At 40.0% G+C, this 15758-nt stretch overlaps 1 protein-coding gene across 1 annotated transcript in view; it reads right to left on the reverse strand.

The window, feature by feature from the left end:
• Positions 1–2787: 2787 nt before the first annotated feature.
• Positions 2788–15758, reverse strand: part of TMEM241 (transmembrane protein 241) — a gene marked incomplete at both ends in the record, with an annotated part of 16814 nt that continues 3843 nt past the window's right edge. The window contains 7 exons of the mRNA XM_010153555.1: positions 2788–2823; positions 3751–3796; positions 5806–5854; positions 6874–6925; positions 8357–8382; positions 9750–9827; positions 13058–13139. Of these exons, the coding sequence (XP_010151857.1) occupies positions 2788–2823; positions 3751–3796; positions 5806–5854; positions 6874–6925; positions 8357–8382; positions 9750–9827; positions 13058–13139 (369 nt within the window). The remainder of the gene's footprint in view (positions 2824–3750; positions 3797–5805; positions 5855–6873; positions 6926–8356; positions 8383–9749; positions 9828–13057; positions 13140–15758) is intronic.

Here is a 15758-nt window from a genome sequence, read left to right on the forward strand (position 1 = left end):
ACCCCCATTCCCCATCCCCCTGTGTAGCTCAGGGGGAGGAGGGAGAGAAAAGCAGGAGTGAATTTGAGCCCAGGAAGAAGGGAGTGGTAGGGGGAAGGTGTTTCAAGATTTGGTTTTGGTTCTCTTTTTTAACTCTGATTTTGATTGATGATAAATTAAATTAATTTTTCCCCAAGCTCAGTCTGTTTTGCCCATGACAGTTAAGTGGTGCGAGATCTCTCCCTGACCTTATCTCGAGCCATGAGCCCTTCATCATATTTTGTCTTCCCTGTCCAGCTGAGGAAGAGAGCAATAGCGCAGCTTGGGCGAGCACCAGGCCTCCAGCCAAGGTTAACCTACCACAGAGCTTCCACCAAATTTCACACCCTTCCAAACATCATCAGCTATTTTGACAAAACAAAACTCTAGAAGAAATCAGATGTCACTTTTCCCATTGCCCATGGTACTGTTTTCCCTAGTCAAGATGAGGTCCTAATGCTATGGACCACAAGTTTCTCTAAAACATAGAAATATATATACATACACATATAGATATATACACACACCCAAGCCAAACAAATAAGCATGCAGTCTTCTGTCTTCTAAGCCACCTGTATTCCAGCGATTGCTCTACACCATCACTGCACAAGCTACACTGACCTTCAAGCCCTTTAATGATGAACATCTTTGCAAGCTTTGATTAACACATTTTTGCTTTTTAGCATTTGCAAATGCTAAAAAAATATACCTTCCAATTTGCAAAGTTACTTTTTTTTTTTTAAATAACAGCTTTAAAATACATACCAATGCACCTCACAGTTCCTTAGAGAGAAGTTTCTCCCTTTCAAAAGCCTCTAAATCAATAATCATACTTTCCATGTTATGTGGAACTCCTGCTCTCTGCTGGACACAACTTCACAGACTTCAAAGGATACCATCAACTAACGCAGCAGGGAACCCAGCCCTGACTTCTCAATCAAAGCTGCAAAATTCAGACCTTCAGCCAAAATCTGAATTTAAAGGTTCAGGCTCAGCTGCAGTTTTCAACTAAAATTACAACACAGTCATTGTCAGACAGGTGCCAAATAAAAATATCAATTGATTTTACTGCTTGTTTCATGATTCTGCCTGCAACGCAAATAGCTACAGCTCATTCAGGGCTTCATGGGTTATTTCTGCACACAGACGCATATTTGCAAGTTCCAGGATTAATTCTTCAAAACAGTTTCAATAAACACAACTACCTTCTTTAAGTAAAATTGATCTCCTTTGCACTTCATAGTAGATGGAAAACAACAACTGACTTAAACAAGAGCCGGCTTCAAGCAAACTGATATTCAGATGTTGTTGATGCATGGAACCCCAGTGGAGAGACACTGGAATCATATAAACCCCAAATCAGTGGCCTGCAATACTTATTTATGAAAATAGGAGCTTTGATTGTACGAGGATAGAAAGAAGTACACAGTATTATCATGTTGATGATGCTCACTAGACAAATGGGAATTGAAGAGAAGTAACGGTCCTACACTGATGTCCCTGATGTGTTCCTATCAAGGATCTTTGATGTGGTCAGACAAGAACAAACATCCATCTAATCAAATGAACAAGCACAACTTCACTTTTGTTATGCTTATTCCTAACTTCTGCTCTCCATTCTGCTCCTGCCCAAACTGATTTGTGGATTTCATTCCTTTTGACCATCCATTCTTAGAAGTTAGTATCCGTACCCCATAGTGTTCCCATACGATTTCAGCTATCATTCCAAGAAAAGTCAACATCACAAGATGTGATTATGAATGGAGGAGAATCTAGTAAAGACTCTAGATGCCTCACTTCAAATAGAATCACAGAATGGTTTGGGTTGGAAGGGCCCTTAAAGACCATCCAGTTCCAAGCCCCCTGCCATGGGCAGGGACCCCTTCCACTAGACCAGGTTGCTCACAGCCTCATCCAGCCTGGCCCGGAACACTTCCAGGGATGGGGCATCCACAGCTTCTCAGGGCAACCTGTTCCAGGGCCTTACCACCCTCTCTGTGAAGAAGTTCTTCCTGATGTCCAATCTAAATCTACCTCCTTTCAATTTAAAGCCATTGTCCCTTGTCCTGTCACTACAGGCCCTTGTGAAAAGCCCCCTTCCAACATACAAAAATCTAGCAGAAGCCACACACCCCAACTGTTCTGGCTTATATGGGTCTTTGAGTAAAGGACTGACTTTTAAAAACATTTTTAAACAAAAACAAAACAAAACAAAAAAGCAAGGGATTCTGGTCAGTGACACAGGCTCTTTCACTAACTCCAAAGTACCAAGTAATTTTTATATCTCCAAATCAGAAAAACAACTGAAAGTCTGAATTACTCAATCCCACTAACGGCATGCTGAACAATCGGTTACTGCTCATGTTCTTTGCACATCGTACTGTTGTAATCACTGCCTCCCCTTCTGGCAATTTTGTACAAGTTTTATTTTCTGAAATGGGGTATTGCCAGGGAGTTACCCTGTAAATATTATTTCTGGAAATGACAGACCACTTGTGCACATGGTGATTAAGAAAATTCATAATTAACACCTCGTTACCTCCCCAGGTGTATATTGGCATGTTCACTTACAACCAGAGCCAAAAAATTTCAGCTGCTAAGCCATTCATCTTAGCACTGTTCTTTCAGTGAAATCCTGCTAAATAAATACATTTGAGTAGTGGTAGCTATAAGTTTCCTAAACAAGCCGCAGCTGAAAATCGCAGTTGAAAATGAGAATGTACACCACATAAAACCAGCTATGGTGTATCAAAGGCTTATTCATTTTACCTGAATACATAGTTGATGTACTGTTGGTCCAGGTCACTGGGAGAGGAAGGAAAGAAAAAAAGGTGTTCTCTTAGTAATGTAGTTCACTTGGTATAAGAGATTTGTATATTAAGTACTATTCTTATGCTGTAAATGACATAATATAAATATTGTATAATGTACGATAGAATGTTATAATTAAGCAATGCTAACATATTTTTATTATATACATTATAATCATATTAATATGATATTATCAATATACTAATCAACATTCATTTACATATCATTTACACATTATTTCTCTTAGTTACTCTGTCAGCAGGACTCTCATTTAAAGTGAAAATAAAGAGAGACTAATATTTAGATCTTTTTAAACAGAGATGGAAAAATGGTTTTGAAATAAATGAGCTTATTCATATTCTCATATCCACCTCCATCCATCCAGTCAACTGCAGATTACAGACACTGTGAACATGTAATGCCTCCTGCTTTCAAAACAAATATTGTCTGGCTGAAGTTCTAATACCACATGGGATTAGTGCAAAGTTTCAAGGTTTTTAAGGTCATTCCAGTCCTGTGGCAAGTCACCGGCTCCTAAACACTTTCCAGACTGTCGCAAAGGGAGATACTGTCAGATTCAAACCATGCAAGGCTAACACAAACTAACATTTCCTCTTAATGCCTGTGTCAGTAATTAGGGGTTCTTTTTCCAGGACTGAGTCATGATCCTTTGATAATACACTGTTTAAAACTAATTCAGTGTTCAGGTTAGCAGCATAACTATCAATAACCACATGCTATTGTTAACAAAAATAAATAGGGCTCCTCTCGCAAGAGAAGTCATTAATGATTAACCAAGAGTGGCCCAGCTCATGCTGATAACAGCGATCCCTACAGTTTACCTGACTGCCACGCAGATGTGTCTCTAACCCTCTTTGATAGCAATCTCTTCCTTTTGAAAAGAATATGAGAACACATTACCTTAAAGAGCTAGGTTTCCATAACTTGCAAAACACTCTGTAAGCCCCTGTAATTGAAATGACACGTGTAATTGCCACAGCATGCAATCATCCTGACAAACAACAGCTTGTTTGGCCACAGCACCCGCATACGTGGAACCCCTCTGAATTACAGTTCGGCAACACGGCACAAAGGATGCCTAAACCATGACTAAAATGAACCTATTGCTTGAAATTAATGGTTTTCAAAGTGCTATCACGCTATACGTTTCTGCTAGTCCTGAAGAAGAGACAACTCCCAGCTCATGGCAACTACAAAGAAGCACGTGTGTGTATGTGTGTGTAAATACATACAAGAAAGTGTCACAGAATGGGTTCTTCAGCCCAACCCATTCCTTGGGTAACTTCTATGATGTGTCCAGCTATGCAGATCCCTACATCTGTTGGCTCTGAGACATCTTTTCCTGTTTAGCATTCTCTAAGCTCTAGGATCTTCAGGTTCTTCACATTCTTGACCTACTCACCTCTTGGTTAACTCCCATTTCTATTCTGGGAAAAGCTTTAAGCACTCAAGGAAGGAACAACACAGCTTCAGGCTCTGTTCTTCCAGACCCTTTTTTCAAGGCTTTGTTGTTGGTTTTTTGTTTTTTTTTTTGACTCACAAAGAAAACCAGAACATGAAAAGCACATCCAGTAGACCACTGTGTAATAGATGTCCTCAATTTTGCCTCCAAGCCGAAGGGTAGAACACGTGTCCTTTCTCTAATGCTCTGTCTTGATTAACTGATTAGTTCACCTGTTTCCTCTTTCTTGTAGTATCTTTACTCTGTGTCAGTTGACAGGAAATTTAATTCCATAAAAAACACCCCAACAGTCTTAACAACTTTTTCTCAAAAACAAGAGAAAATGAAAAAAGTTATATTTTGAGCCTAAACATTATGTTGGCACTTCCTACACGTTTCAAGTGAACAGAAGAGGCCTCCTGAAGACATTCTAAGCAGCCTTCCACCCCCGTGACCTAGCAGTGCTTTGCAAATGAGACCTCTAGGCTTTGAGAAAGCAGTAACATCATTTGTTACAGCAAACAAGGATTTGAAGTGAAAAATCCTTAGCGCTTTTTTTTTAATCTAAATAAGCAAGTGTTTACCATATAACATTTCCCAAAGGGAAAAAAAATTGCTATTTCTTATTTGTATGTTAATAACATTCTAGAATGGGATCTCTAGACCTTCCTAGACAAACACATATAAACGCATAACCTCATCCCTGAAAATTTTACAGTATGAATAGACAAAATAAAGAAGGAATCACCCCTGATTTGCAGATAAGATTTAACATACGAATGAGGCACTCACTAAATCTGTATGTCAGCTAAGAAGCAAATATCCTTACTAACCAGCTTATTGCTCCAAAAGACACAAATCTCCTCGTTAAAAATTACTACTCTTGTTTTCTTCAGATTTTCTGGGTCTGACTATTTCTAGCTTTTCAGGGAAGAATTATATGATTTATCCAAAACAATGTTTAGTCTGAGAAAGACAAAAGAAAATCTGACAGGTTATACAACTTATTGTTAAAAGTTGTTAAAAATGCATATGATTGCATAAAAGCTCCCAACATTTCAACATCCTTCCTCTGGGAGCATATTCCATGATAATTTAGAGTATTGTTGTCAGCTTTTAAATAAAATAAGTGTGTGCAATAAAGCTTCAATGGCAAGCTATTGCTTGTTTGGGGTTTTTTGGGTTTTATTTTATTTTATTTTTTTAATGTTTCTTCTCCCCTCAAAAATAAGTGTCTCTTAGAACGCAACCTTAAAAACACCCACAAAAGCTTCGTGCTGATTAAAATTGTATGTTCATTTTCTCATCCACTGTTAGCTGACTGCAATATCTAGTTTATGTTTTCAATGTAAAAGATATAAAAGGCATGCACTTTCTTATCTTTACTGAGCTTCTTCATTCTTTCCAAGTGTTTCACACATCAATAAACTTAAATATCAGGAAGTTCCTAATAAGGCTGATTTCTCCAACACATTTACTCTTCCTAATTCTTTTTCCCAAAGAAAATGACTTACCCACACAGACCAAGTGAATTAGAGCCCACAAATAACCGTTTGGATCAAACTGCAATAAAGAACATCCACATAAATAAATGCATGTTCATGTAAACATATGTATCGCCATTTCCCTGCAGTTAGCTTCACAAAGCAAGCACAGCGAGTGGAAACTACGCTACAAAGACGACAGAATAGGACTGGGAAAACTGGAAAGTTTTTCCTGTCCTGCTGAGAAACCTGGCACATGCCAGTTACCCAGGCTCTCAGCTAGTCTTGGCAAGGATAGTTCTGTTTCCTTCAGGTATGTACACCATTTTAAGCAACCTGAGAATATGGACCCCAGTCTGTTCAGTCTTGTATTGGCAGTCAGGGAGGGGCAGGAGAATCACAGGAATATCACCAAGGTGTTTGTCTTGTCTCCTTTTCCCCCTCAGCCCCTGCAGGAGCTAAGCAGTCTCCCTCCCCAAGGCTCTCACTAACTGCAGAGTATCCAAAAGAGAGCTTTAAACAGGCATCTGCCTCTGAGCAAGGTAGGCTCTCTTCTCCATCACAGACCATGAGAGGAGCTAGCGCAGGTGCAGCACTTCTGATGGCTACATTTGATCAGATGCATCCAGACAAGTTCCTAGATTCATTCCACCTGACTTCTAAAACAAGAGTTTCAAAAGAGAAAAGCACCTCCAAGCAATCGATCTTTGTTAGACTGAGCACTCTCTGGAAGTACCCTCTTTCTTTTCCAGTAGCTACAGGAATTATGTGGAGTGGTTATAAAGTTAATGTAGGAACTCCTGAAAGTATGTGCAATTAATTCAAACCTAAGCGATTCGCCCTAAGCCCTGTAAGAAGTTAAAACCGCGATTTCCCCAGTCACCACCCTCACAGACGAGCTGCGTGTCCGCACTGCATGTGTCACCATGATGCAAACACATTAAAACCAGCAAGACTGCAACACAGCAACAGTCAACACGTACAACTCCTTTGCAGGAATCCCACTCTAGCTAACAAGGAAAAGCTGCATCCCTCGTATGCTCACAAGGTGTCAAACATCACAGACTAACCAGACCTGCTTTCCAAAGCAGAGCTCACCTGTGTGTCGCATAAAGGAAGGCACGCTGCTGCTACCAGGAGGAACAGCACACTGTGGAGAAAAAAAAAAAAAAAAACACGCACAAAAACCAAAAGCTCGTAACCTGGATTTGTACTCTCAGCAAAGTACAGGCAATTCCACTCAATTTAACCCTGACATTTAATTTCTTTGATTTTTATTCTCTAGTTAAGAAGCAAATTCTGCCAGCAACATTAAGTTTCACATCATGCATTCTTTGTATTTCATACACAGCAAAGTTGTATGAGAAGAGAAGCAACACAAAACATCTCAGTGATAATGAAGAAGAGATTTTTTTGGTAGGGATTATGATTCTTCATTTGTCATCTGGCTTCCCTAGGCTGCTTCAGAAAGCCAAAAATCAACCAATTTCTGGCTATGAATGGCTACTAAAAAGTTCTTTCATCAAGGTGAACTGCCTTGATGAACAATTCCAGCAAAAGTGAGTCCATTAGAAGTTATGCCATAACTCCAGAACACAAAGCAAAGTGGGAGTGAGTGGCATTGTGCCAGAAATGGCTTAAGGACAGCGCAAATCCTCCCCTAGTCCACCAAGTTGGACTAAATAAATTCTTAACCTGTGGCTGAGTCAGTGTTTCTGCAGGCTACACGGAATACACTGATGTGGAATTTCTGCGGACTGTCACTATTAATAACAACAAACATTTGTTTTAGCAGCTTATTTTCCTGGTCTCTAAGGCCATCGGGAAAGACACAATGAAGATGACAAAAAAACCTGGTATCCTTGACAATAATCCAGTGGTGACAACAAGGCCACAGTAAGTCAGATAATGGAAGAAATTAGGAAGATGGCGTCTCTATGTACACTAAACAACCCAATATTATCCATTCCAAGTACAGCTAAAGATTACAGAATGTGGAGGACAGCAAATATGCATTCTTCACGCGGGCCAGGGAGTAGAATGAAACTTTTAATACATGACTGGCTGACTTCTGTTCATCCCCTTCTATCTCCTTTTGGAAGCCTAAACTAGGGCCAACGGGGCCTGGTAGGTTGTGTAGCTTAATATTAATGATTCCCTATCACTCACTTTTTCTTTCTTATGAAAAGCACTTTTAGCTTTCCATCACATTATCTTTCTCTTACTGTTTAAGATCACTCACTGGAACTTCAAACCTGGTTTCCATCTCCTTTCCATAAACATTCTTACAAGCACTGTTTTGTAATTCAGAAAGACTGGCATTCTGGGTTGGTTTTTTTGGGTTTTTTGGGGGTTTTGATTTTTTTTCCCCTATTTATAAAAAATAGAAGTATCTATTTAAACAATTGTTTTTTAAAAAAAAGAAAATACATTTTAAAAATATTTAATTGCTCCTATGTTGCAATTTAGGCTTACCACCCACAGCAATGCCCCTTGCATTGTTTTGGTGTGCCATTATCTGAAGCAAATGCAGAAGCTGGAGCCAAAACAAGTCTTAATCCAAGCAGTTTTAAAAGCTTACCTACAGATTTTCAGATGAGAGGTCTGCTGTAAAACCAGAAAAGAATGATTAAAAATTAAAAATTTAAAAATAAAAATGGTGAAATAGTGCTTTCCCCTTTCATAAACAGGAAAGTGATGGCAGCTGCCCCAAAGACGTTACAAATCCAGTGAGCAACATTCAACAGCATATTATGTTTGAGCACTGCATAGCAAACTTAATTTTAAAAAAGGACCAGGATTATAGATTAGCCTACTTCAACTTGATTTATATTTTCAGATTACTTACAGGCAGGTAAACCTAAAACCAGACTTTATGCCTGGTCCTCAAACTTCACTCAAGCTATACCAAAACAGTGTACTCTATGTACTCAAATATTGAGTATTCTTAATTAATTAGGTCCTACCCCAGCCAAATCAGTCTTGGTCTAAACTCAGGAGTTTCCCAATCCTTTGGTCCATAATTATTCCCCAGAAGCTTCCCAGCAAGACCTGTGTTTGCATTATCCTTGTCCATAGTGCTTTTGTTTTTGAAGAGAGGCGTCATAAGCATGTGAGCTAGAAGGAAAATATGAAATACTTTGATAGGGGCACTAACCAGAGGACAATGCAACAGGGGCACGCCATGGTACACACTGCTATGTCCCTCAGATATAACCTTAGTGACCTGCATTTTGTGGGGAGTAGCAAACATGGGCCATTTGGTTTTGTTCTGCATACACGACAGATGTAATGAATGGAAGATCCCTTCCACAGCAAACTACAGGCCACTGTAGAAAAGACTTCGTGATGAATGATTTCCTGGTGTTACCTCACACAGTAGCTCTCTGGTAAATCAGAAGAGTATTTCATAGTCTAAAAAGAAGGATCCCCAATGCAGTTTGTGAGAAACAAACCCAGCCCTTGCTAAAGGGCACAGGAATTATTCTCCTGACTTTAACAGGTGTTGGGACATATTCTCAAGCATTCAAAACAATTCCAAAAATGCACTGTTTTTCTTGCATTTCATGTGGAGACGTGATCTCTCTATAATCATACAATACACTAGACATACTACACTGGTTAGATTTAAGGACCCAGTCCTCCTCCCTCTCAGCTCAAACAACGAGATTCTTAAATGAGGCCTGAGAGAGATGGGATATTAATTTTCAAAAGGAAAAAAACAGGCAGGACCAAGCCAGCCTTAAAAATGCAGATCAAATTGTCGATATGCATTTGCAGCATTTCATAAACTAAATGGGAAAAGAAAACATCAATACAGATACTTGTCAACAGCAAATCCCTCTCTGGGTCTCACAGCAAGATTAGAAAAGCACATGGCACTAACGTCCACACTAAAAGAAATCACGTGTCCTGTTACAGGGCGGTTATATCACAGGAGGTTCCTTGAATGTATCAAATAACAGATCAATTACCTCTTTCTGCACAAACCTCTGGAACCCACAGGGTATAACTTCTGCCGCGTTGTGCACGGTGAGGAACACTGGGATTGGCTGCCATTGGGAGAGAACAAAAACACCTGAATCAACCCAGAACAGTCACACACATAGGAAGGTGCACTCCTTTGGGACAACTGTCCCATGTTGGTGGTTTTGGTTTGTTCTTTTAAACTGTAAACTCATGCCACATCTCCAAAAAGGGACTTAGAGCCGTTCCAATCACTACTACATGGCACAGGCACCTCTAAATGCAGACCCTGCTCACTCTTCTTCCACTTCTGTATGCTCAGTCTGTTTGTACACAGCTACTTCGGTGAGATTTGCCCCAGGTTTCAGCCTCTAGTTTTGCCTCTCTGTTCAAATACCTGCAGCCTCCACAGTTCTCATTAGTTTTCCCATCTCTGTCTACTGCTACTAAGAATACAGTGTGACTCCTAGCAACAAAATCATGGGCAAGATGATTTTAGGTGATTGCTTTCAGTTACTGCTAGGAAGAGCTGCCAGAAATCAGGGTAGAAATGTAATAGCTCATATAAAGTGATGCTGAAATTATACCCAGTGATGTACCTGGACACCATCCCAACATGAAATCATTAGGAAACAAACCCCAACGATAACAATAATGAATCAAACACCCATTGCCCCAGGCAAAACCAACCAGAATTAGTGGTTCATAATAACCAAACAGAAATAGTGGTTCATAATACTTCCTCCAGAACAGATCTGTGGTCTCTCAGACAGCTGAAACAGAAGCAATTCTCTGCTCTGATTAAGATCATCTAAAAACTAAGGCAGTTTCAGGAAGCAGTATTTCCCCACTCATGTACAGTATTTAAACCACACAAGCAGAGAATGAGTTAATTTCTCAGTGTTGTCCATGCCTTTTAAGTATCAGGTGAGATAAACAGCAAATATCTCTTAATTTTGACTTTGTATTCAGAAATCTGTGTTTTCTGGATTTTTCTTTTCATTCGCATACAGCTGGATAAGCATCGCTAATTAAACATTTTAAGTCATAGTGACAACTTGGGTGGATCCGTAAACACAACAGTTACACCAAGGTAACTTTTAACAACTCTAAATGAACAAGGAATGAAAATCACACAAACACAACTGGCATGAAGTTGTCAGCCCCAGCTTCACAGGTTCTGAAAACCAATTCTCAACCCTGTTGCTGGACAACTGAGAACATGAAACCAGGAGTATTTCACATCAGCATTCTGAGCCTGACACAATAATAAGACATACAAGAAATAATCGTACACGAGGAAAGTTGACAGCAGAATTTACATTCTTCCTTTTGCAAAGCCAATTTGCTGGTTTTTTTCTTTCTTCTCCCCTGCTTTTGGCCCATCTGAATGTGTTTAGGAGCCAACAATGGCTCCAGTTTGCCTAGCCCAGCTAAACTTCTCCATATGTCCATTGTCTTTGATCTGAGTATTTCTTAAATTTGTGAGTTGGCTTAACGCTTACGAAAAGAAAGGTTTACTGGTTGGGCAGACAGGGTGAATAGTCTCTGTACAAACCTCCCCTCGCAGCTCTGCATACTTTTGTAAATGCATCACAGTCCAGAGCTAAGCAGCCCTCCTCCATCTGTAGCCCTGAACTCCTGGGCAGGGGAGACTGCCAGCACCTCTAGGGAGAGGCACAGAGATTAAGACTGTAGCCCTGCCAGTACACAGGAGTGCTTGACAGTGGGTGTCCTTGGATTTGATCAAAAAAGTGCACGTTATTTCTGCTTTAGGAATAAACCCACTTCATTCAAATACACTGCTAAGGTGAGCCAATTCAGGTGCAAGTTTGTGAAATTCCATTTTCCTTCTTGCTGTGTCATAAAACTGTTGTACACAAAGTTATTGTAAGTAAAGCTTCTATGCAGGATTGAATCTAGCCCCAGTACAAAGCCCTACATAGTAACTATGACCTAAGACTACTTATCTTTCCTCCTAAAATGACTACAGAATTAGGCCTCTAAATCCCCATTCATGTACATCAAAAATCCATTCAGAAATGGGACATGCACCTTAAGAAAGGGTTGGGATACAAATCAAAACCATTCCCAGCCCCTCTGCCACTCCAGTGCATCTCACTCTTGAATGACCAGAGTAGGGACAGGAGGGAAACAAGGTAACTTATAGGATGACTAGGAACTAAGAAGAAATAGCAGAAAGGATGTGATTCACACCTCCTCTGCCTGCCAGGTGAGCAGACAGAAAAGATCCTGCTGCCAAGGCTTTATTGCTGTTTCCAGGCAGGGCTCTCCATAGTGAGGTTTGCTCAGTTGACGCCAGGGAAACCCAACGGAACTTGCTTTGACAAGGAACCAAGAGGAAATAAAAGCAATCTCCCTGAGACAGAGCTGATCTGGGAGCATGGAGCTTCTGAGCATATGCCTCTGCTTTGCGAAGACCACTTGGGCCTGAGATGAGGCCTCCAACCTTGTTTGTGAGGATAGAGACCTTCTATCCTTTTCTGCCCTACCTCTCCACTGGGATGTTCAAGGAATCACTACAAGCAGAATTTTGTCCAAAATTCCCATTTTATCCTTCTTTGGGTTTAGGAGGTGGCAGGAGCGAGCTGGCTCTGGAGTTAGATTCAGATGCACTGACAGAATGCAGGGAAGGGGAGTAGGGCAGAATCTGGCCTTGCAGACTCCATAAGAGCAGTAAAGCATTGCTGTTTTTAAAAAATTCATGTCATCAATTTTTTAAGAAAGACTATCATTTAAGTAAAAAGCATTCAACTTTAACGAAAGCAGATTTGATATCCTCTAAACATTTGGTAGGTTACTGTGATATACAAATGGATCATAAAACTGATTAATCTAACCCTTCCCATAATCTCTTTCCAACTTTCAATTATTTTTTCAAATCCTGTAAAGCATCAAAAGCCTCTCACTGAAATGGTCTTCATCCTCTTCCCAGAAGGATTTCCCACAGATTCCATACCCCTGCTCCCCCTTTTGCAAAGTTACAGCTAGTAACTTCTTCAGCTTCTTCCCTACTTCTTCAGTCCAGACCACTGAGTATCTGTTCTGCAAAACACTAAGTACTCTGGAGAGAGGCTGAGTGCTTTGGACTGTCACGGAGGTGCTTTTTGATACTGCTCTACACTTTGTAGGACTGGACCACTGCTCTAGCACCATTAATGGCTTATGTATTATTTAAACCCCTCTTCTTTCTCCCCAACCCAGGAACAGCATTAAACACGTTGTATGAAGGGAATGCTCTTTATTTATAAAGTACAGGTAATATAGGATGGACTCCTACTTGTGCATTTCTTACCAATCTAGACAGTGCCCTGGAGCCAGCATAAATAATGCCAACAAACAGTACAGAGGCAGGAAGCCATGACAGGATTTCGGACCTGTGAAAACAATTAGAACCCCATTACTCCACCACATTCTGTTTACATACAGCCAGCAACAGTTGCTTGCAAGCAATATAATACATACACATATATATGTACATATATTTCATGGGTGTGCATATTAAATTGTCTGATTGTTCAGTATTCCTCCCATGTAAAGAGGTCCGAGATGGAAATTAATCACTTTGTCTAATCCCAGATAGGAACCATCTGCAGATAGATTTTCTTTCTTTTACTCTATCCAAAATTGTTTGTTTCGTGGCAATGACTCCAATTGGTTTTAAGGGAGTGAAATTTCAACTAATTTCCTTGATGCGCTGTAAAAGGTAGAAAAGCTGACAACGGAAAGTATAAAATGGCGTACATGCACAGACAGCACCCATTTGCACTATGTACAAATACACTTGCCCACCCACACATTCATTTCTCAGCCAGATCGACAAAGAGATTCTTCCTAAAGATCAGATTGTCTCTGTGGGAGCCTGTCTCTTGAGATTTCCTAACCATACTCCTTTGACTAAGCCAAACTCCTAGAGGCAGTTTGACAACTAATGGAGGGATGAAGTCATCCCAGATTGATCTGATATTTTTTCCAGCCACAGTTATTGCAGTAGGGTCAGGTTTCAGTTCTGAGAAGGGGCTTCAGAATCTGCACTTTTCCTTTTTTGATTCCGGTACTTAAGGGAAAAAAACCAGAACAGGTAGGTGATAAATTTCAGAGAGGATAATATAAGATTTTGAGCAAGGGAGGAAGGGAGTGCAGTGATCTAAAGGCCTGATCCAAAAACTTCCCAGGACTTAAGACACTGCAACCTCCATTCACTCTTCCCCAGTTTTGAACTAAAGTCAAGAGAACGTCAGTGATTAAATGTTGTTTCCCCAAATGAAAGCAAACTGCTTGTAGTTCCTTAATTTGGATTACGTTTCCAACTAGCATCTCAGAGATAAGACATAATGACAGGTACTGCTAGACTATGACACTTCATGGAACACAGGAAAAACAGACCACTAAGCGATGAAATCAGAACAGTCTGAATGACAATAAAACATGCCCAAAGAGTCATGTAAACACAGTCAAGGAAAAAAACCCAAACACAATGTTCCCTCTTTTTTTTTTAAATATACAATTTTCTAAGATACTTGATTCAAAACCCCAGGATAACAAAATAGAGTAATCTTTAGATCCTTTCACTAACATAAATATTTGCTCTGTTTTTTTGAGGTAGTCACCATCAATTTTTATAAAAACACTGTTCCTTTTAAGGTTATTGACTTCAACTGGAATTTCACCAAGACCAGGATCTAAAACTGTCATACCTCGTTGCCAACAAGTTCACATCAGACACCAACAAAAACACCCCCACCCTATTGCAACTGCAACAAACGCAAGAAAGGGGGAAGGGAAGAAAAGAAAGGAGGGCTGGGAAAATGAAAGGAACATGCAATGTAAACTGAATTTTCATTTAGAATATAAAAAGATCACTCTCTCATGTTCCCCACCACTAAGTTCTACAAATCCCAAATACATCTTCAGCTCTAGTGCAATACTGTGAAAAGCAAAGGAAAAGGATTTCAGACGCTTTTTCCATGATGTAAGGGTAGAATTTAATGCTGCCAAGTGGAATTTCAGGACTGAAAAAGAATGCATGGATGTCAGCAGCAACAACCTGTCTCGTATTTAAACCCATTAATAGCTTCTTGTGTTGGCAATACGGCGATGTACACGCAAATCAGGAAAGCTCAGTGACATACAAGAACATACAAGTGGTTGGAGGGCTAGATCCAGAGTCCACTAAAGTCAATTGGTAGCTTCCCCTAAACCACACTTTGGACCTTTTTAGGCAAAGCTGGGCAAAAGATCGCAGTGCTGGGAGCATTAGTCAGATGTTACACATATTCCTCTGCACTCCACAAGGCCCTTGCCTTTGACACAAGTTTTGCAGACATTCACCATTCACCCCTTAGAAGCAATGATGATGGTGACAGAGTCCCTTACATCTGGGTGTACTGGGGGGAAGCAGATGAAAAGCAGGATATTCACAAAACCTAAGAAAAATTCCTTTAAGTAAAATGTTTTTATTTGGTCTGCATTGTGAAGCCAGTATTCCTGGCTTTAGACAAAGGGGGAGGATCTCTACGTAATGAAATAATTGTGCTAAACACTTTAAGATAACATGAACTGGCTCAGAAAGCCTGTGAGATCTGTCTACGTGTCAGAAATACCGGGACTTTGTGGAAATAAACAAATGGGTAGCAGTTTATTATTTGAAGCATGGCAAGACTGGGGACTGGATATAGTATTCTTAAGTATCCCAAACACACACACAGCCAAAAAAAAAAAACCAACAAAAACCCACAACTAACAGAAAGATTCAGAGACCAATATTCTGTAAGGACAGCGGGGGTGATGTTCTTATCCCAGTGGCAGTACTAAGAAAAAAATCACCTTTGAAGGACAAAGGAGCTTGAAAGGAAGTATTAGACAGAAGCTTTGAGACATTATGTTTGTTTGTTGGGGAGTTTTTTGTTTGGTTGGTTTTGGGAAGGATTTTGAAGTTTGGGTTTTACTGGGTTTTGTTTTGGTTTTAAATACAGGAGATACACACTACAAGTCCG

Source organism: Eurypyga helias, unplaced genomic scaffold, assembly GCF_000690775.1.
Source record: "Eurypyga helias isolate BGI_N326 unplaced genomic scaffold, ASM69077v1 scaffold13876, whole genome shotgun sequence".
NCBI lineage: Eukaryota > Metazoa > Chordata > Aves > Eurypygiformes > Eurypygidae > Eurypyga > Eurypyga helias.